The 23,481-nt window shown below is 37.7% G+C and overlaps 1 protein-coding gene across 1 annotated transcript in view; it reads right to left on the bottom strand.

Annotated features, from left to right (window-relative positions):
- RLF (RLF zinc finger) overlaps window positions 1–22,191 on the bottom strand; it is an 84,752-nt gene extending 62,561 nt beyond the window's left edge. The window contains exon 1 of the mRNA XM_068964631.1: window positions 21,955–22,191. Coding sequence (XP_068820732.1) covers window positions 21,955–22,191 — 237 coding nt within the window. The remainder of the gene's footprint in view (window positions 1–21,954) is intronic.
- Between the last annotated feature and the right edge of the window lie 1,290 nt (window positions 22,192–23,481).

The following is a 23,481-nucleotide window of genomic DNA, read 5'->3' on the forward strand; positions in this document are numbered from 1 at the left end:
AATAAAATAATAAATTTTTGTCATAAAATATCCTTTATTGTTTAAAAATATATGTGGAGAAGTAAAAATAAAAATGTCATTAATAAACACTACCACTACTCCCAAACAGACCACTGTTAGCAGATAAAATTAAGTTTGAGGGGTTTTTATGCCTAAATAGTAGCATATTAATGGACTCAAGCTATATTATTTTGTAAAACTTTCAACACCAATATTTTTATACCTCATGTGTATACTACAATTTATTACTCAAGTCCCTGTTTCTGGACATGATGGTTTCTAACTTCATTACTATGCAGAGTTAGAAATTTCTATATGCAATATTTATATAATTATTATAATATTTAGCACAATGTTCTATAAATAGAATTGCTGGGTCAAAGGATGCATAATTTTTAAGAATTTACATAGTGCTAAATTCTGGACCAGAAAATTTATTCCTATTTATATTCCTATTATTTATGTAAGATATTGACAGATTGAGAAATTATCACAATTATTGTACATTATAATCTAAATACAATCTTTTCAGGGTCACATGGATAGGGCAAATACAGTTTTGTTTATTCAACTTACAATCCTTCCATCACTACTGTAATTGAATAAAAGTTTTCATGTTTATGATATTAATCACTACAGCATCTATATGGTATCTTCATCTCAGTTATCAATAATAGTAAGGAAGAGAGCTTGAATGAGAATAGTATCAACAGTTAAACTTCCCCCCAAAACTGAAGAGGAACAAATTCTAACTCATTCTATGAGGCCAGCATGACTTTGATATCAAAGCCAAAGACTAACAAGTAAAGAAAACTACAGACCAATATCCCTTATGATACAAAAATCATCAACAAAATATTAGCAAGCTGAATTCAATGGCATATTAAAATAAACTATACACTATGACCGAGTGGGATTTATCCCTGGAATGCAAGGATGGTTCAGCATATGAAAATCACATTAAGAGCATAAAGCGAAAAAAACCTCACATGTCACCTCAACTGATGGAGAAAGAATATTTGAAAAGTTCAATAACCTTTCATGATAAACACTCAATAAACTAGGAGAAAAAAAGTACCTCAAAATAATATAGACCATGAATGAAAAATCGTAACATTATACTCAATGGTGAAAGACTTAAAGCTTTTCCTCAAAGGTCAGGAAGAAACATGTCCACATTCCCCACTTCTATTCAATACAGTACTTGAAGTCCTAGTGAGAGCAATTAGGCAAGAAAAAGAAATAAACGGCATCCAAATTGGAAAGAAAAGTAGTATCACTGTTTGTAGATGACATGATTTTATATGTAGAAAATATTGAAAATTCCACATCAAAAAAACTAACCAAATAAACAAGTTCAGAAAAGTTGCACAATATGAAATCAACCCACAAAAATCAGCTGTGTTATTTTTTTTGTTTTTGGCTGCAACACACAGCTTGCAGGATCTTAGTTCCCCAGCCAGGTATGAGAGCACAGAGTCCTAACTACTGGACCACCAGGGAATTCCCTCAGTTGTGTTTTTATACAATGACCAATCTGAAAAAGAAGTCAACCATTCCATTTATAATTGCATCAAAGATACAGGAGTAGTGACTTCCCTGTTGGTCCAGTGGTTAGGAATGTGCCTGCCAATGCGAGTGACATGGGTTTCATCTCAGGTCTGCCCACACGCCATTGGACAACTAAGCCCATGTGCTGCAATTACTGAAGCCCACCCACCCTACAGTCCGTGCTCAACAAGAGAAGCCACCAAATTGAGAACCCATGTACTGGAACGAAGAGTAGCTCCTCGTGCCACAACTAGAGAAAGCCCACATGCAACAATGAAAAGCCCATGGGTTACAACAAAGACCCAGTGCAGCCAAAAACTAACAAATTTTAAAAACAGAGGCATAAACTTAACCAAGGAAGTGAAAGACTTACACACTGAAAACTATAATATTAAAACTTAATCAAAGATGCTAAAGAAGACACAAATAAATGGCAAGACATGACACAAAAACGTTCATGGAATGGAAGACAACAGTGTAAGATGTCAATTCTACACAAAGCAATGCACAGATTCATGAAATCCCTATCAAAATCTCAATTTTTTTTCGGGGGGGGGCATCTCAAGGGACCCTAAATTCCCAAAACAAACTTGAAAAGAAGGATAAAGCTGTAGATCTCACACTTTCTTTTTTTTTTCCCCTATGTCACACTTTCTTATTTCAAAGTTTACTACAAAGCTACAGTAATCAAAGCAGTGTGTACTGGCATAAACACACACAGACCAACAGAACAGACTAGAGAGTCCAGAAATAAATCGTCATGTGTGTGCTAAATTGGTTCAGTCACGTCTGACTGTTACCCCATGGACTGTAGCCCACTAGGCTCCTCTGCCCATGGGATTCTCCAGGCAAGTGGGTTGCCAGGCCCGCCTTCACAAGATCTTCCAGATCCAAGGATCAAACTGGCATCTCTTATGTCTCCTGTACTGGCAGGTGAGTTCTTTACCACTAGGGCCATAAACCCTCATATATATGGTCAAATGGTTTTCCAAGGTGCCAAGACTATACAGCAGAGGAACAGACAGTCTTTTCAACAAGTGCTACTGGAAAAACTGAATATTCATACGGAAAAGAATTTGTCTCTTACCTTATACCATACACATAAATTAACTCAAAATAGATCTAAGATCAGACTCCCAAGGAAAAAAAATAAAAGCAAAAATAAACCCTAAACAAGACCTAATCAAACTTAAAAACTGTTACATAGCAAAGGAAACTTATCAACAAAATGAAATGTCTTTTTTTGAAACAGGGAATGGGGGAAAACATTTGCAAATGATATAATTCACAAGGGATTAATATCCAAAATATACCAGTAACTTCTACAACTCAATATCAGAAAACCAAACAACACAACCAAAAAATGGGCAGAAGACCTAAACAGGTATCTCTCCAAAAACAAAACATACAGATGATCAACAGGCACATGAAAAGATACTCAACATCACTAATTATTAGAGAAACACAAATTAAAACCACAATGAGGTTATCACTTTACATCAGTCAGAATGGCTATCATCAGAAAGTATGAAAATAACAAATGCTGGAGAGGGTGTGGAGAAAAGGGAACCCTCCTACACTCTTGTTGGGAATGTAAACTGGTGCAGACACTATGGGAAACAGTATGGTTACTTCAAAAACTAAAACTAGAGTTACATGTGATCTAGTGATTCTACTCCTGGGTATAAATACTGAGAAGACAAAAACTCTAATTTAAAAAGATACATGTACCCCGATGTTCACAGCAGCACTATTTACAATACCCAAGATGGACTGAGAGACTTCACTTTCACCCATTGGAGAAGGAAATGGCAGCCCATTCCAGTGTTCTTGCCTGGAGAATCCCAGGGATGGGGCAGCCTGCTAGGCTGCCGTCTATGGGGTTGCACAGAGTCGGACACGACTGACGCGACTTAGCAGCAGCAACAGCAGCAAGATGGAAAAAATGCAAGTGCCCATCAACAGACAACTGACTTAAGAAGATGTGGTACAAGTATGTGTGGACATGTACACACACAAACACACAAAATGAAATATTACTCAGTCATAAAAAAGAATGAAATATTGCCATTTGCAGCAACACAGATGGGACCTAGAGAATATCATACTAAATGAAGTCAATCAGATAGAAAAACACAAATACCTTACGATATCACCTATACATGGAATCTAAAAAATACTACAAATGAATCTATATACAAAAAACAGACTCACAGACACAGAAAATAAATTTATGGTTACTAAAGGGGGAGGTGGGCGATAAATTAGGAGTACTATGGGATTAATAGATACAAACTGCTTCACATAAAACAGATAAGCAAGAAGGAGTTACTGTATTACACAGAGACCTATATGCAATATCTTGCAATAACCTATAATGGAAAACAATCTGAAAAAAAAAAGTAACTGAATAATTCTGCTGTACACCTGAAACTAACACATACTGTAAATCAACTATACTTCAAATTTAAAAACAGAAAAAAATAGATCTAAGAGCTAAAATCATAAAACTCTTAGAAGAAAACAATGGGCAAAAGCTTCATGATATTGGATTTGGAAATCATTTCTTAGATATGATACCACAGCATTATGTAACAGAAGTAAAAATATATAAACTGAACTATATCAAAATAAAAACTTGTCTATCCTGAGAGCTGGACACTATCCTTGTGGTAAAAAGAAAACCTGCAGAACAGGTGAAAATATCTGCCAAATCATATACCTGTTAAAGGATTAATATCCAGTATATATAAAGAAGTTTTAAAACACAACATCAAAAAAACCCAACAATAATAGGCAAAGGACTTAGACTTCTCCAAAGAAGATACAGAAGTGGCCAATAAGCACCTGAAAAGATCAAACAGAATAACAATTGTTTGTAAAGATGTGGAAAATTTGGGACCCCTGTGCATTGTTGATGGGAATGTAAAATGGTGCAGCCACTGTGCAAAATGTATGGTTGTTTCTCCAAAAATTAAACTGAATTACCATATGATCCAGTAATTTCGCTTCTGAATATATACCCAAAAGAACTGAAAGTACAGATTTGGAGAGCTATTTGTACCCATGTTCATAGCAGCATTATTTACAATAGGTGGAAGCAATCCAAGACTACATCAAGGGATAGATGAACAAATTGTAGCATATAAACACAATGGAATATTATTCAGCCTTAAAAGGGAGACTTGACACATGCTACAAGTCAATAAATCTTAAAGTCATTACGCTAAGCGAAATAAGCAAGCCACAAAGTGACATATGTTTCCACTTATGTCAAATTCATAGACAAAAAGTATAGAATGGTGGTTACCAGAGGCAAAAAACGGAGGAATGGGAAATTAGCATCTGATGAGTTCAGGGGTTCAGTTTGAGACGATGAAAATGTTCTGGAGATGAATAGTGGTGATGGATGCATAACAACATAATATATTTAATGCCACAGAAGTGTATGCGTAACAATAGCTAAAATGGCAAATTTTATATTATGCATACTTTACCACAATGTAAAAAAATACCCAAAAAAGTTAACTTTATGTCTTGAGATTTAAGAAGTGCAATTTTCAAGAAACAGAAGTGGGTGAGCATGAACAGGAAGGTGGGGAAAGAGAGGAGGATAAGTTCAAATATTTCCCATTTCTGTTTTAGTAAGTCACTACTACTAAAGAGACCTAGGATACTTCTTGAATATGAAAATTTTAAAATCTGAGTTTTATCACTCAGGAGGATTAAAATTCTGAGGCAGCTATGTAAAATAGTTAAATAAAAATGCCTTTCAGTTGGGGAGTCAATTTGCCAGCTAACAGTGGGTCTTGATTTTTTTTTAAAACATTCAACTGAAATGACTGAGTACTCATTTTGCACCAGACACTGTGCAATATAGCTTAAAAACCAACCAAACAAACAAAAAACCTGTGGCAAAACACACTAACAAAATTTACCATCTTGATCATTTTTAAGCAAACAGTTCTATGATATTAAGTATATTTACACTGCTGTGCTACCACCACCAACATCCATCCATACAACTTGTTTCATCTTACAAAACTGAAACTGAACCCATTAAACAGTAACTCCTCGGCCCTCCTTCCCTCCACCCCCTGGCAACCACCATTCTACTGCTTGTATGTGTGCAATATACTTTCATAATATTATATTTTCTGTTTGAAAAAAGCAACACAGAGTGTGGTAATGGCATCAAGGTATACAAATAGAACAATGGAACAGAATAAAGTCCTGAAATAGACCTACATACATATGGCTAATTGATTTTCAGCCAAGTGCAAAGGAGATTTCTCAATTCAGTGGGAAAGCAGTCTTTTCAACAAATGCTGCTGGGACATTTAGATGCTCATATTTTTTTTAAAAAAACTTCCATCCATCGCTCACACAACATACAAAAAGTAACTCCAAATGGATCATAGATCTAAATGTAAAACCTAAGAAAGTAACATTTACAGAAGAGAACACAGAACATCTTTGTGCTCTTAGGTTAGGCAGATTTCTCAGACATAACATGAAAACTATCATCAATAAAAGAACAAGTTGATAAACTGAATTTTGTCAAAATTAAGAACATGTGTTCTTCAAAAGACACTGGTGCTGCTGCTGCTGCTGCTGCTGCTAAGTCGCTTCAGTCATGTCTGACTCTGCGACCCCATAGACAGCAGCCCACCAGGCTCCGTGGTCCCTGGGATTCTCCAGGCAAGAACGCTGAAGTGGTTTGCCATTTCAGTCGCTCAGTCGTGTCCGACTCTTCACGACCCCATGGACTGCACCCTATGGGACTGCATGTCCGACTCTTCACGACCCCATGGACTGCAGGCTCCTCCGCCCACGGGATTTTCCAGGCAAGAGTACTGGAGTGGGTTGCCATGGCCTTCTCCAAAAGACACTGTTAAGAGAGTAAAAAGACAAGCCACAGCCTAGGGAAATACATGCCAACAAGCCATGGCTTGGCTGCTCCTGGGGCCATCTAGTAATGTAGGCCTTCTCTTTCCTGTTAATGTCTCACCTAGTTTTTCCTTGAAGTTCTTGATAGTGTCTTGTTTGAGTTTACCAACAGTTCTGTCCACAATGTGTGGCTGACACTATGTTGTTCTGCCTCAGTTCATCCTTGTCATGATCTGCTCTCCCTAAGCAGATCTCTTCATGCCCACCCTCAGCACAATAGAATCTGTATCACAGTCAAGGGTGTTCCCTCCAGAGATACCAAGTGAACCAGTGACAGAATGTATGTAACTTAAAGGTGATACAAATCACCACCTCCAATCTGTCTACCCTTTGCCATCTAAGCCACATTTAAAAAGGCAAAAAAAAGAATATATTAAATAAAGGGCTTGGGTCCAGAAACACACACACACTCCTCTCGAAACTCAACAATATGAAAACAATCCAATTTTTTAAAGTCAGTAAAGGAGTTGAAAAGATACATTTCCAAAGAAGATATATGGTTGGTAAATAAGCAGGTGAAAAGATACGCAACAAAAGTCACTAGGGAAATACAAATAAAGAACCACAATGAGCTGCCACTAATTTTAGGATGTCTAAAACTATAATAAAAAGACTGGCTACGCCATGTGTTGATCAGGAAGTGGAAAACTAGAACTCTCATACATTATTGTTAGGAATGTAAAACGATACTACTTTGAAAAACCTGACATGTGATCCAGCCATTCATTTACCCAAGAGAAAGAGAAAGCATTTGTTCACACAAAGACTTATACATGAATGTTCACAACAGCTTTGTTTGTATTCGCCAAAAGCTGGAAACAAGCTGAATGGCCAACAGGTGAATGGACAAACAAATCATGATAAAGCCATACAAAGAATACTCAGCAATAAAAGGAATTAACTACTAATATATACAACATAAAAGAATTTCAAAATAATTATACTGGCTGAAAAAAAAAACAAAAAGAGACTGTATAGGTTTTTTATGTAAAATTCTAAAAATGTAATGTAATCTATAATCTAATCTATATAGAAAGCAGCATAACTGAGTGAGGATAAAAAGTTATTATTGAAGGAAAGTAAGAAAGAGGAAATACAATGGGAGTAGAAAGTTCTAGGAGTGATGGGTATATTCATTATTTTGACTGTGGTTTCATGGGTATAAAAATATCCCAAAGCTTATCAAGTTTTAAATATGAGAGATTTATTGTATGTCAATTATACCTTAATAAAGCTATTTTTAAGAAAAGACAATGGTCCACAAAATGTATAAAACCATAAAAAAAATTTCAATAAATTTTACATTTTAATTGTCAGATTTACTATTTTCAGTGCAATAAAATGTAAAAATTCTGCACATAAAGTTAATACAAAAAGTGAAAAGATAAACTGAAAAAAATATAATTCTGAAGTAATGACCAACAAAGAATTCAGGTCTAGCATATACTTTCATAAAACCTGTTAAGAAAAAGACAACCCAAATGAAAAATGAGCAGAAAATGGGAAAAGATAACTCGCAAAAGAGGAAATCTGAATAGCAATAAATGTAACCAAAAAGATAAGCAACTCTCCACATCAGAAAAACAAAAACAAAAACCCACAATAAGATGGCACAGTCCACCCACCAGAATGGCTAAAATTAAACTGACGACACCAAGTATCGGCAAGAATACAGGGCAATAGTAACTTTCAAACACTGATAACTGCATAAACTGCTACAAACACTGTGGAGAATAACTTGGCAGTATTTATTATAGTTGAAGATAGGCCTATATATGAACCCAGGAATTCCACTCAAAGCATATACCCTGAAAGAAATTCTTGCATCCACATATAAATATACAAAGAAAAGATGTCTACCCCAGCAGTTAATGTAAATACCTCCAAATCCATTAATAAAAGAATGAACTGTGATGTGTTTACATAATGAAATACTACATAGCATCAATGTATCAAAAAATGGATGTTATCAAAACTATATATACCAAAAAGTATACATGTAACTAGATAACTTCAGAAAGCTAGAAGCTTTCTGAAGCTAGATAACTTCTAGAAAACTAGATAACTTCAAAAAGCTTCAGAAGAATGCATGTGCATGCCTTCGTGCTAAGTCACTTCAGTATGACTCTTTGTGACCCTATGGACTGTAGCCTGCTAGGTTCCTCTGTCCATGGGATTCTCCAGGCCAAGAATACTAGTTGGTTGCCATGTCCTCCTCTAGGGGATCTTCCCAATCCAGGGACCAAACCCACATCTCTTACATCTCCTGCATTGGCAGGTGAGTTCTTTACCACTAGTGTTATATAGTACATCATTTAAGCAAAGTTGGAAAACGTAAGAAATAATACTACACATTATATTAAAATTCACAAATACAAAGTTAAGAGATGCCAGAGAAAGATTAAATAGCAAAACCAGGATGATGGTGGGAAGTAGGCAATCTCTGACACAGCATACACAGGTAGCTTCAATTATTTCTGAGGTTGTGTTCATTTTAGCATTATGTATGCACTTTACTACTTGTATGTTGGAAATATTTGTTTGGGAAAGTAGCATATCCTTCAAAGTTTTGAGCAAACTAATTTTCAACCTAGATTCCTATACCCAGCCTAACTAACCCAAAAGAGAGGGGAAACCTCCTCAGGAACTACTGAAGAGTAACTCACACCCCAAATAGGGCAGTAAAGCAAGTCAAAGGCATGAGGGCCAGAAAACAGGATCTAACAAGGGAAAAAAGCAAAGACAAGTACTGAAACAACAGATGATAAAATGAAAATTAATATAAAATGATAATATAAGTACAAACCATACAAAAACACAAGAAATACAAAGGGAATGTTCCACTTACTCTTCACTGAAATGCAATAAATGATAACACTTTAGTAACTGTGTTTCAAACTGTTTTCATATATCACTGCTTTATAAAACATTATATTAGTTTTCTAACAGTTTTTATAAAAAACAACACATTCTGGATAACCTTTCATATCAATACATACAGCACTATCTTTTTGCCTGTTTTTTTTAAGTTTTATTAAAGTGTAAAGGAGACAGAGAAAGCTTCTGACATAGACATCAGAAGGGGGTAGAAAGAGTACCCCTTTTTGCCTGTTTAAATTTGAAAAAAAAATACTGAAATACACCAAAAAGGAAAATTCACACATAATCCTGCTACTTGAAAGTTCTGTATGCAATAAAGAAAAGATCATGCCTGTGTTCCATCTAACTCTATTCCTACTTTCTACGGCCAAATAACTCTGATAAATACAATTTGGTATGTCTTGGTATGTACACCTTATATACGTAAACAAAAGCTTTCTGATTCTTTGTAATAATCTCCTGAGCTCAAACATTTTATGGCTCTGGGATGTTCAACGGGTACTTGTTTCTTGGGCATTTTCAAACCCAAAATAAAATAGCCCTCATCCATTTCAAGATGGATTTCTGGCATTCCTGCTTTCCCTTAAATTAGTGGGGTTTTTTCTCTTCTTAATCATACACTTGCTTCAAATTTTTAGCTTGGCAATGAAGCTGATTATAGAAAAGTGGCATGGATATTCATCTCTTTATAGTCTACACCAACTCGAAGAAGAGATAATGTTGTTTACTCAAAAACATTTATGTTTTAAATTACTACATAATAGTTAGGCAAGGGAATTGTTTTACTTACATTCCTGTTACCTAAGGACAACTAGTTGGAAAATGAAAGTTAAGTCGCTCAGTTGTGTCCGACTCTTTGCGACCCCGTGGACTGTAGCCCACCGGGCTTCTCTGTCCATGGGATTCTCCAGGCAAGAATACCGGAGTGGGTTGCCATTTCCTTCTCCAGGGGATCTTCCCAACCCAGGGATCGAACCCAGGTCTCCCACATTGCAGGCAGACACTTTAACCTCTGAGTCACGTTATGTAACCCTAACTAGTTGGAAGGTGGATAAATACATATGACTACCAAACACTGACTACTGCTCTACTCTAACAATAAGCAAATGCAATAGGAAAAAATGTTTAATATTTATCTTCACCACTAGACAATAAGCTCACTGTAGACCAGAACCCTGAGTAGTACGTAGCACGTATTTTATTTTATATTGAAGTATCACAGATTAGCAATATTGTGATAGTTTCAGGTAGACACCAAAGAGACTCAGCCATGCATATAGATGTACCCATCCTCCCTCAAACTCCCCTCCTATCCAGGCTGCCACATAAACTGAGCAGAATTCCCTGTGCTGTACAGCAAGTCCTTGTTGGCTACTCATTTTAAATATAATTGACAACTTATTTTTGAAGTTTGATTAAGACAGCTTTTCAGATACATATCTTTGATTAATATGCCTATATACCAAAACAAATTCAAACTAAGGAGATTTAATTTCAAATTCTCACTGCATCACTTCATGGCAAATAGATGAGGAAAAAGTGGAAACCGTGTCAGATTTTATTTTCTTGGCTCCAAAATCACTGTGGATGGTGACTTCAGCCATGAAATTAAAAGACGCCTGCTCCTGGGAAGGAAAGCTATGACAAACCTAGACAGGGTATTTAAAAGCAGAGGCATCACTTTGCAGACAAAGGTTTGTATAGTCAAAGCTATGGTTTTTCCAGTAATTATGTAGTGATATGACTGTCCTCAATCTTTCCCAGCATCTGGAACTTTTTAATTACTCCCTATTTTATAGACAGGAATACAGAGGCACAGCAAAGATAAGGTCACGAGAGGATCAGAATAAGGACTTAAAATGAAACCTCTTTACTTCAAATGTACGTTCCTGTGTATGTTCTCCATTTCATTAGACGATAAAACATGACTGACCAAACATGATGTTTTACCCATACTTACTGTTAGAACCTCATGGGATAATCTGTCTTAGGTTTAACATTCTCATTTACCAAGGCCTTTAAACATCAAAGTCAAGATTTCACTATGAAGGAAGAGCCAAATAAGGATAGTGAGCATAACAACGAATGTAAACAATTTCAGCTCAAATTAGTAGAGTAGCTTCCACTGGGATGGCCATTTACCCTAGAGGGATAAATGATAACTCATCAAGGGGCAGAAATATAATACTGAAACTTTTTTTCAGTTGCACTATGTCTTTGTTGCTGCATGTGAGGTTTCTCTAGTTGTAGCGAGCAAAGGGCTGTTCTCTGTTGTGGTACGTGGACTTTTCACTGGGGTGGCTTCTCCTGCTTCAGAGTACAGGCTCTAGGTGTGCAGGCTTTGGCAGCTGTGGCACACAGCCTCAGCAGTTGTGGCTTGAAAGCTCTAGAGTCTAGGTTCAATAGTTGGGGTACACGGGCTTACTTGCTCCTCGGCATGTGAAATCTTCCCAGATCAGGGATCAAACCTGTGTCCCCTGCACTGGCAGGTGCATTCTTATACAAGCACCACCAGGGAAGTCCAATATTGAAACTTTTATTTAAATTAGTTGTTAAAACCTCACCCTTTTTATACTTCTGTGTTTGCTAGTTCTTTATATATTGGTATTGCATTAAAAATTTTAATATTCATTTATTTCAGTAAGGATGCACAAGGCAAATGTTTGGAGACGACTTAGAAAATAATCCTTGGCAAATGTTTCCCACTAGAATTATTTACTTTTGAAGGAGAATCACATCTAAAAGGTCATCTCATTTAAGTAGCAATTTGAAGCCCCATAACAAACTGATTTGGCTCAAGGTAACACGTCCATTCAGTGAAACTTTATTTAAAAATGTATAAAGATAACAACACAGAGAAAAAAGCTAATCAAAAGCACAAGGGTCTTTCCATTTATTCAGCTATGAATTAGTCTCTCTAAACATTCCCAAATCTCCCCAAAATAGGAACGATCAATAAATGTTTGTTGGAAATGAGTACACTGACCAATCTCTCATAAAAATCACTAAATTGTATCATACATTCCAACGGCCTCAGGAGAGCCCACAACTAACTCTACAGTGTGTTCTGCTTCTTGAGAACCTCAAACAGCATGGAATCCTAAGGTTACAAGGTCACACTGAATGACCAGACACAATCAAATTTTAATGACTTTTAACTGATAACATTTTCAAATAGCGGTATGTTTAAAAAGTAAAGACAAATCTCACAGGGGGAAAAAGTAAATACCTAATACACTTGAAAAAATACACAAATGTTGTTAATTTAATAGTGTAATAGCAATTATCTGCCATAACCAGATGGGCAAATATTAATAAGTTCAGCAGTATCAGAAATGGCAAGGCCAGTGTCTATCAAAATTTTAAAAAACATTCTCTTTAGTCCAGTATTGTGATTTCAACTCTAGAAATTCATGATATGGATTTAAATAACTGGTGCTTAGTGCTTAAGGTTCTTCACTTCAATATTTGTGATAACAACAAAAAAGAACACAAATGACTTAATTGTGGTATACTGATACAAAAAATTGTCCTCAATATAGTAAATTAAAATGCAAATTTAGAAGAGTGCATATTTTCATTTTTGAAAACACATGAGGCACTGTTAACTTCTCTGCCAAGTGACTGGAGGAACTGAAGGCAGAAGAGGGCTTTTACTTTTCCCATAAACTTTTCTGTACCTTTATATACTCTGCCATGAGCACTGCTTTCATAGTTAAAAAAAAGTTTTCGATTAAGACTGTTGGGACTTCCCTGGTGGTCCAGTGGCTAAGACTCCACATTCCAACGCAGGGGGCCTGGGTTCGATCCCTGGTCAGGGAACGAGATCCCACATGCTACAACTAAAGATATCAAGTGTCACAACTAAGACTCAGCACAGTCAAATAAATAAATAAAATTTTTTAAAGTGTTGATGGTTTTGCCACCTGCACAATTCAAAAGATATCTACATTAAATGAAATAAGCAAGTTTTAGTATATAAACTTGACACTATTTTTTAAAGACAGTACATATCATACAGAAAAATTCTGTAAGTATATGAATGAATGATGAAAATGAAAAACATTTTAATGTACTGTAACTCTTAATTCCCAAACTGTTATCTAAAGAAAATGTAGCACTGAAATATAGAGTATATGATAGCTTTCATCTTTACTTTCTCTTCTTTTACATTCTAATTTTTTACAATTAGAATGTGTTTATGAGTTAAACAGTGAGACTGCATGGTACTTTCACTTTTTGCTTTATGCATTTATATGTCTTGTCTTAAACTTCTAGAAAGAGCATGCATCAGTCACAAAAAACAAAAAATAAGTATTCAGTTCTATTACCTTAAGATATCTTATATACCTTAAATATATATATAAATATATATACACATGAAAAAAGAAAATGAAATCTAATTAAAATACACCTATTTTATACAATCATTTATCATAAAAATACAATTCCCAAGCTAAGTCACTTATTCTGTCATACTTGGTAATAATTCTTATAAGTGTCCATATTAAAAGGCATTACTGTTCTGGCTAATGTGGCACACTCGGGTTATCTCTTTGGGAGTAAAAATACTTTAAAACCAAATAAATGTCAGCACAATCAGCTACTAGATCCCCCCTCAAAAGGACAAGAAAAGGCCTCAAAAAACACATTGAGAAATCAGTATAGCACAAAAGTGAGGAGAAACAGATAAATACATCAGTATTAATAGTTTCCAAGCTAGCTGTGTTGCAGAAATACAGGAAAACCTAGATGAATAAACCTGAACTCAAAATATGTCTGAAATGCAATTCATTCTCAATTTCCAACAAGTTATAATACATTAAAATATTGTTTATTTGGGACAATAAGTATAATCTAAAAACTGCAAAAACTTTGGAGGGAAATTTTTTTATAAAAAGCTCACAGTCATTTAGGCTGAAACCAAGAAATCAAAACTCAGTGGTGTGCAGAAACATAAAGCAATCAACTATTCACCATAGTGATTTGCTTTACTATAATGAAAGCAAAACATGTGATTTGGGGGCTGATACAAGGTTTAGAACATGGCAAAATGTTTTATAGACACCCTTATCATAGCAAAACTTAAATGTCTTTCTAGGAGTCACAACGTGTCTTATATTTTTTAAAAAAAGCATTTCTCCAAACATCATCCCAACTTACATGAATACAGAATCCTTATTTCAAGAAGTGTTTATGAATACATGTATTTCATGGAGCAAACATAATTTAGGAAATGCTGATTAAAAAAAAAACAGCATAGGCTCTGGAGCCAGACTTCACCACAGCTGTGTGATCTTGGGAAAGTTACATAATTTCCTTGAGTCTCAGTTTTCTATCTGTAAAAGGAAAATACCACCACTTACCCAAGTGCCTGACACACAGAAAGATGCTCAATAAATTAAATATCTATTTTTTCACATGGTTTCCATGTTGGCTTATGTCAGCAATGGAAGTTTCAGGAATCTATTTTTTTATATCAACTTGCAATCTATGTTCGGGTTTTCTAATATGGTGTCAATCATATCCAAAATAAACACTTCAATCTAAATAAACCTTGCTGAAAAATTCATTACTTTAAATGTTTGTGGAATATAAGAAACCAGGGGAAGTACTTAGAAAATGTAAATAAAACGAGATTCTACTTTTAGTTAATCAAAATACAAGAACAGTAAGACCTGATCCCTACTGGAAGCAGCATGACCTTCTTGACAAATAAAGTTCTTATTTCTTGATTAAGATAGGTTAAAACTCACTTGTTATTCTCAAGACATCTAGTCAAGGATTTATGGAAGGAAGGAGACAAGGGATCAACAAATACTGACTGAGTAGCTATTAAAAGCCAGGGACTAATATGGGTAGGGGTAAACAAAACAATCAACACCCTCATGCTGCTTACATTCCAGGCGGGCATACAGACAAAGAGACATATCAAACAGTAGTCAGTGATTAAAAGAACTATAAAGGAGTGTTAAGGAGTCAAAAAAAGATGGAGATGAGCTGCTTCAGATAAGACAGTCAAGGGAGACCTCTGGGACACGTGTCAGGTGTCTAGAACAGAATGAAAACAAATATTTTTTGGTCTGCGTATGCCTCTGCAATCTTGAAATAAGTGACATTTTCTATTTAGATTTTTTACTAACGTGGTTCAAAAGAGCATGATCCACTGGTAGGCACAGAAGTCACTAGAGGCTACCGTAAATGACAGCACCCAAAGCTCCCACTGCTTCACAGATCACATTTACAATAATGTTTTGGTTATATGCACTGAAAAACTAGCTTTTGTGATTATAATTAACTGTTCTCTAGTTCCTATATAGATTTCTCCCAAGAGAAGGCAGCACAAGAAGGAAAGCTAATGCATTTAATAAAAACCCTTTAAACTAAATAACTGAAAGAAGCAAAAATAAAAAGATATTGCTCACGAGTCTTCATGGCCACCAACCTCAAGGAGTTTGGAAGACTGATCCTTGCTATCTCAGCATCTCCAAGTCATGTGCGCTCAGTCCTGTCTGACTCTCTGCGACCCACTGCGACCCCATGGACTGCAGCCCGCCAAGCTCCTCTGTCCATGGGATTTTCCAGGCAAGAATACCAGAATGGGTTACCGTTTCATAATTCAAGGGATCTTCCTAACCCAGGGATCGAACCCGAGTCTCCTGAGTCTCCTGCATTGGTGGGTAGATACTTTACCACTAAGCCATCTGGGAAGCCCTAGCATCTTTCTCAGTACTACATAATGTCGCCTATTTGCCCCTCTCCATCAACTCTAGCCCTCATTTCACACATGTAAATGTGTACCTTAATATGAATGTAAGCCAAATTGACAAGTAATGTCTCTAAGAAATGACCAAAATCGCCTATCCTGTTTCTTCACAGTAATTTCCTATGGTAAAGCTGCCTTTTAACATACCAAATTTTACATTAGGTGTTCCTACAAAATTTATTCAACATATTAGTTCTGTGGGCCAGGCACTGTATTAATTTCTAGGTACTAAGAATAAAACAAAGATTTGTTGGCTTACTAGTCAATACAAGAAATAAACATGGGAAAAAAATTCAGGTACCATGCTGATGTACAAGATGCTACTGGAGTACATATTCTCAGTGGAAGAGGCACCTCATTCTATCTAATGAAATCAGAAAATGTTTGAAAAAGCTTCTTACTTGAGCCAGGTATTCAAGGATAGATAAGCAGATGAGTTAAGGGAGGACCCTGGGATTAATCAAGCAGACTGAGAGATGAACACTGGGGTGAAGATAGACAAAAAAAAAAAAAGAGAGAGTGAGTTGGGTGTAAGGGGTGAAACAGTCCAGATCCTAAAAAGCTTTCCTTGCCAGGTTAATAAGTGTGAATTTTATCTTCCCTTTGGGGCAAAAAAAAAAAGAAAAAAAAGGAAGAATTTTAGTGAATAAAGTGACCAACAAGATCATGTTTATAATTTAGAAGGAACACCAAAATGGACTGTAGATAAGGTCACTTGGAAGGCAAGGAAGATTAGTGAAGAGCTGCAAAAGGACATTATGAAGCCTGAACTAAGACCATGACAACAAGAAAAAGAGTTAAAACCAAATAGGTATATGCAAGCCAGAATCAAGATTGCTGGGAGAAATATCAATAACCTCAGATATGCTGATGACACCACCCTTATGGCAGAAAGTGAAGAGGAACTAAAGAGCTTATTGATGAAGGTAAAAAGAAGAGAGTGGAAAAGCTGGCTTAAAACTCAACATTCGAAAAACTAAGATCATGGCATCTGGTCCCATCACTTCATGGCAAATAGATGGGGAAACAAAGGAAACAGTGACAGACTTTATTTTTTTGGGCTCCAAAATCACTGCAGATGGTAACTGCAGCCACGAAATAAAGACACTTGCTCCTTGGAAGAAAAGCTAAGACGAACCTAGATAGCACATTAAAAAGCAGAGACATTACTTTGCTGACAAAAATCTGTCTAGTCAAAGCTATGGTTTTTCCAGTAGTCATATACGGATGTGAGAGCTAGACCATAAAGAAGGCTCAGCGCAGAACTGATGCTCTCAAACTGTGGTGTTGGGGATAGTCCCTTGGACTGCAAGGAGGTCAAACCAGTCAATTCTAAAGGAAATCAACCGTGAATATTCATTGGAAGGACTGATGCTGAAGCTGCAGCTCCAATACTTTGGCCACCTGATACAAAGAGCCAACTCATTAGAAAAGACCTGGATGGTGGGAAAGATAGAAGGGAGGAGGAGAAGGGAACGACAGAGGACGAGATGGTTGGATGGCATCACTGACTTAATGGACCTGAGTTTGAGCAAACTCCGGGAGATGGTAAAGGACAGGAAAGCCTGGTGTGCTGCAGTCTGGGGGTTGCAAATAGTTGGACGCAACTGAACAACAGGTATATGCAAAGTGTCAAAAGAAAGCAAACAACTAAAAGGAAATCTATTAAAATCAAAGAAAGCATCACAGATAAGGTGACATTTGCACAGGGCCCTAAAGAAGGAGTGTCAGCCATGCAGAAAATGTGAGAAAGGATGGAAAGCACAATGAAGGGGCTTCCCTGATGGCTCAGTTGGTAAAGAACCGCCTGCAACGCAGGAGACACTGGTTTGATTCCTGGGTCGGGAAGATCCAATGGGAAGGGATAGGCTACCCATTCCAGTATTTTTAGGCTTCCCCTGTGATTTAGCTGGTAAAGGGAAAGGCTAACCACTCCAGTATTCTGGCCTGGAGAATTCCATGGACTGTATAGTCCATAGGGTCCCAAAGAGTTGGAAAGAACCAAGGGACTTTCACTTTTCACAGCACAATGAAAATGCTTGATGAACTGTGTTCTTGTTAAAGTAGTAATGCCATCCTTTGTAGATCAGTCACCTGGGAAATATTTACTGAAGGCCTAATATGTGTTTTGCATCTTGATGAATCCAATGACAATTAAGATCACCTTTCCAAAATAATGCACCTGAAAACTTGTAGGCACAATTTTAGCCACAGAGTAACTGAGATCCCATACTTGGTCCATGGTATCCAAGTACAGTAATTCTGAATAAGACTAGAACTGGGGTGGTGGGACTGGCTACTTAAGAGCTAAAAATTAAGCTGGGGGCAAGGCTGTTATGACTTTTCATCCCAAGAAATCAGGATAACTCAGTTTCAAAGCCACTGGCTTTTTATAGAGATTGTTTTATCTAGTCCACACAACAATGTATTTACATAGAGAACAATAAGTACTATTATCACATTTACAAATGAGAAACTTCGGTTTAAAGAAAATTAACATGACCCAAGGTCACACAGCTAGTTTAAATGGTAAAGATGGTATAGAATGACAATCTGACTTAGGCCTTTGGACCCAATCACTAATCTAGGGAAAACTGAAATATATTCAATACTCACCGAGTTAACATTTAAAAATCCACAAAGTCACTGTTAGTCCAAAACTGGAAGTGTCTCATAAACAAGGATTACTCATAAAGCTACTGTGCCGATACTCTCAAAGTATAATCATTCACTCAATAATGTCAATTTTGTAATGAAGTCTACTGTAAAGTCTTCAAAATCTGTGTTACAAATACACCAACCAGTTGGAAAACTTCAGGAGTCTGGGTTCCCAAAACATAGTAAGAACCTGAGAGGATATCATCAATTTTTCAGCAGAACAAAGAAAGACTGTTTTCTAGAGTTAATTTTATCCGCAATGTCTGGCAGGCAATGTTTTTAGAAAAGGAACGGACGAGGGGGGAAAGAAAAATCCACATCCAATAGTCACTGAATACAAATTTTCACTGACTACGACTTCATCTAAAGATCATTTTGTTAGTAACTGTTACTTATGAAGTTTCATTTTGATCATCTTTACAAACTTCTGAAAATTGAAAACATGCCCAGAATGAAACAAGCTTCTTTATCCTTTCATATGCTAGTTTATTTCTTGATTTGGTGCAATTCCAAAGACAGAGCCATTCTTTTAAGTACTGCAAAAGCTAGAGGGAATATGGTCCCAGCCTATTAAACCCATGATAAAAATACCTTTTGTGGCAGTTAAGCATCCCCGAGAGCATAGATGAGGCCTTTATGATAATATAACATCACTACTTCTCTTTACACATTCCTTAGGTACTCCCTGCAGGACAGGTCCCTATTTCCTGCACTGAGTGCAGTGTCAGGCACACACACAGTCAGTAGGTGAAAAACTCTGACTCTGCCTTTCCAATGTGAAACCAAACGCTATTCAACCAAATTTGGATGGTGAAATTATTCCTACTTCATCATAAAATTTAAAAAAAAAATCTGTATCTGATAAGAAAGGACACCCTAAGTGTCCTTTGGGCTATGCGGAAAAATGTGCCAAAATAATGTGACAAATATTGTGAAGAGTGGAAGATAAACTTTCTGCTCTATTTGTATAAAGCATTACAAGCAGATAAAGGTCAGAAAACAAAACATAATCTCACAGTCACATTTTGCCCAAGGTTATTAGCTAGTAAGTGGTAGAGTCACAATTAAGACCCAAATAACTCCCAATCCAATGTGCTTTCTATTACTGCATATTGTCACTGATACTTTTATTTTATTAGTGTAAAAAACTGTTTTGGGAAAACTTCAGATTAAAAAAAGAATTCACTAAAAAAAAAAATTACAAAAATATTTTCTCTTAAAAATTCTTCTGTGCCCTCACATCTAAGTGTTGCAAAGACAATACATTAAAAATCAGTCAAAATCGAACCCGCCAGTACTAGGCTTAAAGCTCTGTATGTGTGTGTGTGTGTGTTTGTGTGTGTTATTCTCTGACAAGCTTCAATTTGATTGGTTATATCCATTCCTGCTATCCTTCCAAGAAAACTACGAAAGCTTAGAAGGCTTATCCCAAACCAACAATTCTGCTCTCCTCCTCACTAATCCTGGTCCAATTAGTTCCCTCTTCTCCCAAAGCACTGTTTTCCTTCTCATCTCCACCATTAACACTACAATGCCACCTCCTTTCCCAATACTTAACAAGACTCATTTTCAACCCTTCAGGCACAGGGCCTTCTCCGGCCACTCCATCTAAATTGGCCTCTCCCAGTTACTTCTAAGTATTGATATGCATTACAGTCTGCAGTTAACTTTTACATTTATTTTTACTAGTTGACTGTCTTCCCGTAAGATGTCCCATGAGCCCCGCCCCCCTTTGTACAAGTATCCTCTTCCATCATCACCAAAACTGCATCGGCAATACTGTTATTTCTACTACCTCCTCCAAATGGTAAACTCATCAAGGGTAAATGCTGTCTGATTCATGTTTCCTCAGCACTTGGCAAAATGTCTGGCACCATCCTATGGAGTCAGTAAAAGTTTGTAAATTTGTATAGTAAGAATGTTCATTGAGAGTGAAAATGCAGAGGACGCCTTAGTACTTCACAGTTCAGGGTAAAGGCTGCAGGTTGTAGACAAACTGGAGTGATACAATGTATGGAAAAGATTCATTAGCAAGGACAAAATCCATTCAAGAGAAAGTGCTTCTGGCTCAGCAAAGAGGAGGGAGAAAAGCAATCAATCAAGTCAATTTTTGATCCTCCTCCGGACCAACAGAGCAAATTGTCCCTCAAAATAATAACTCTGGAACACCGCAATTTATTCTGCACGCTCAACTACTCATTAAAAGCCCAAGTGCCAAAACACTACGATTATTTTGCATTCTTTAAGGTGCACCAGGTGAGAAGCAGAGGGGCGGTTCCAAAAGCTGATTAGAACAAGAAGACGAAGAAATAATCATGGTACATCTTCAAATTTACAAAGAAAATTCGCGACGTGATCATGGAAAGAAAACTCAGCATACTAAGAAATATATAATCATAGGTTAGGACCCACTATGGCACAGAAATGGTCATAGAACTGCCAAAACAGACCACACTCCACATCTTTCCCAATCCTCTTCTACTCAAAGACCCGAATAACCATTGCAAGAATTAAGAGCCTCATTTCTGGCAGCACAATTCTCCAAAGAACATAGAAAAAGAGAAAGAACCGCTTTAATACCCCCTCCCCCCCTCCCCAAAAGGCAGCCAAAACCAAACAACCAACCAGCTCCACCATCCCTAAACAGAAAGCCCTAGACGCCTTTCAAAGCCAACTGTCATACCTTTCAGGGGCCCAAAAGACGCTGACTCCAAAGATAAGTCTCTGGCCCCAACATATATCTCCGAATTATTTAGGAAAATCCAGGCATTCCAATTTGGAGATCTGCACTCAAAAAAGGATCTCCTGGCAGAAACGAGCAATCAATCTTTCAAGAGGCAATGGCGCTCCAACCACCCGGCTGGGGGACAGGCAACGACGACAGGGCACGGCCCTTCCAGGGAGCCGCCGGCGCCCTCCCAGCTCTCAGTCTGACCCAGCGCAACCCTTCCTGGCGGTGGCCAAAGTCGGGCACTTGGCGGAGGGGGGCCAGCGGTTGGGCTTTCGAACTGGGCCTTCCCGGCCCCGGGGGCGCGGCAAGACACGGAGGTGGCGCCTTTCAGTCCAGCCCCGGCAGCAGCAACGGATCCGGGGCCTCTTCCCCTGGCTTCCCCGCCCCGCCGCCCTCAGCCAGCCAGTCCGCCCCTCACCTGGCAGAAGCTCCGACAGTAGTTCAAAGATGAGACCTCCGACACCTCCTGCTCCCTCAGTTCTGTCTCCAGCTGCCACAGACAGGGTCGCAATCCGGAGGCTACCGGCGCCGGAGATGCGGGACTATGGCCCCGAGCCATGGACTCAGTCTCGGTTCCGTCTCCGGCTCCGGCTCCCACCGGAGCCTCAGCCCCAGCCCCGGCGGTGGCGGCGGCGTCTCCCTTTCCGTCCGCCATCTTCCCACGGCCCAGCAGCGCGTAGGCAACCAAGCCACGTGACTCAAACCTGGCCCCGCCCCCGGCCGACCGCGCGTGGTGACGTACTCCGGGGCGACTCGGGCGCCCGCTGGATTCCGTCATTGGAACTCTGGACGCTCCTCCCCTCCGCGGCCTCCTCAACAGCCGCCCTGGCAACAGCCTGGCAACAACTGACCAGAAGTTCCTGTCCACTGCCGTCCTTCCATTACTTTTGGAGTTCGGGGTCACTGAGATGGGACATACATGTAGACATAATCTAGATATGAAAGAATGACTTTGAGCTGCGATCTGAAGAACGAGACAGATGTAGCCAGGAGAAGAGCCTTTTTAAAGGAAAGCATCCCCAGTAGAAAATAATAACAAGCAAGGTTGTGGAGGTTGTGCGGTTGAAATGAAGACTACCCCATGATAAAAGGTGGTGCATGATGACAACCCAAAACTAGACAATATTGATTACATATATAACCATCAAAGGATTAATCTCCCAAGAAGTCAGCAAAATCAAAAGGAAAAAAGCAAACAATCTAAGAGAAAAGATATTAAGAGGTAGGTCACCCCGCCCCAAAAAAAAAGAACTGATGGCGATTAAACCCATGACAAGATACCTAACTTTATTGTAACTATCAAAGTACAAATTAAAACAGCAGTGAGATATAATTCCATACCCATCAGATTGGCAGAAGTTTTAAATTAGTACCTTGTGTTAGGAATTAGGAAAATGGAACTTACATGCTGCTGATAGAAGTATAAATTGATACATCATTAGAAGAAGAATGTGTAATAATTAAAGATGCACATGTCCTGTAATGCAGCAATTCCTAATAATAATAGTATCATCATTGATATTCACTGAGATTTGATATGTGCTAGGTAATTTTCTAAATTTAATATGTGCTAGGTAATTTTCTGTTCATTTCCAAGGCAAACTACTCAATATTATGGTAATGCAAGTCTATGCCCCAACCAGTAATTGTGAAGAAGCTGAAGTTGAATGCTTCTTTGAAGACTTACAAGACCTTCTTGAACTAACACTCAGAAAAGATGTCCTTTTCACTGGAATGCAAAAGTAAGAAGTCAAGAAACACCTGGAGTAACAGGCAAATTTGGTCTTGGAGTACAGAGTGAAGGACAAAGGCTAATAGAGTTTTGCCAAGAGAAAACACTGGTCATAGCAAACACCCTTTTCCAACAACACAAGAGAAGACTCTACACATGGACATCACCAAATGGTCAGCACCGAAATCAGATTGATTATATTCTTTGCAGCCA

Source organism: Capricornis sumatraensis, chromosome 2, assembly GCF_032405125.1.
Source record: "Capricornis sumatraensis isolate serow.1 chromosome 2, serow.2, whole genome shotgun sequence".
Taxonomy (NCBI): domain Eukaryota; kingdom Metazoa; phylum Chordata; class Mammalia; order Artiodactyla; family Bovidae; genus Capricornis; species Capricornis sumatraensis.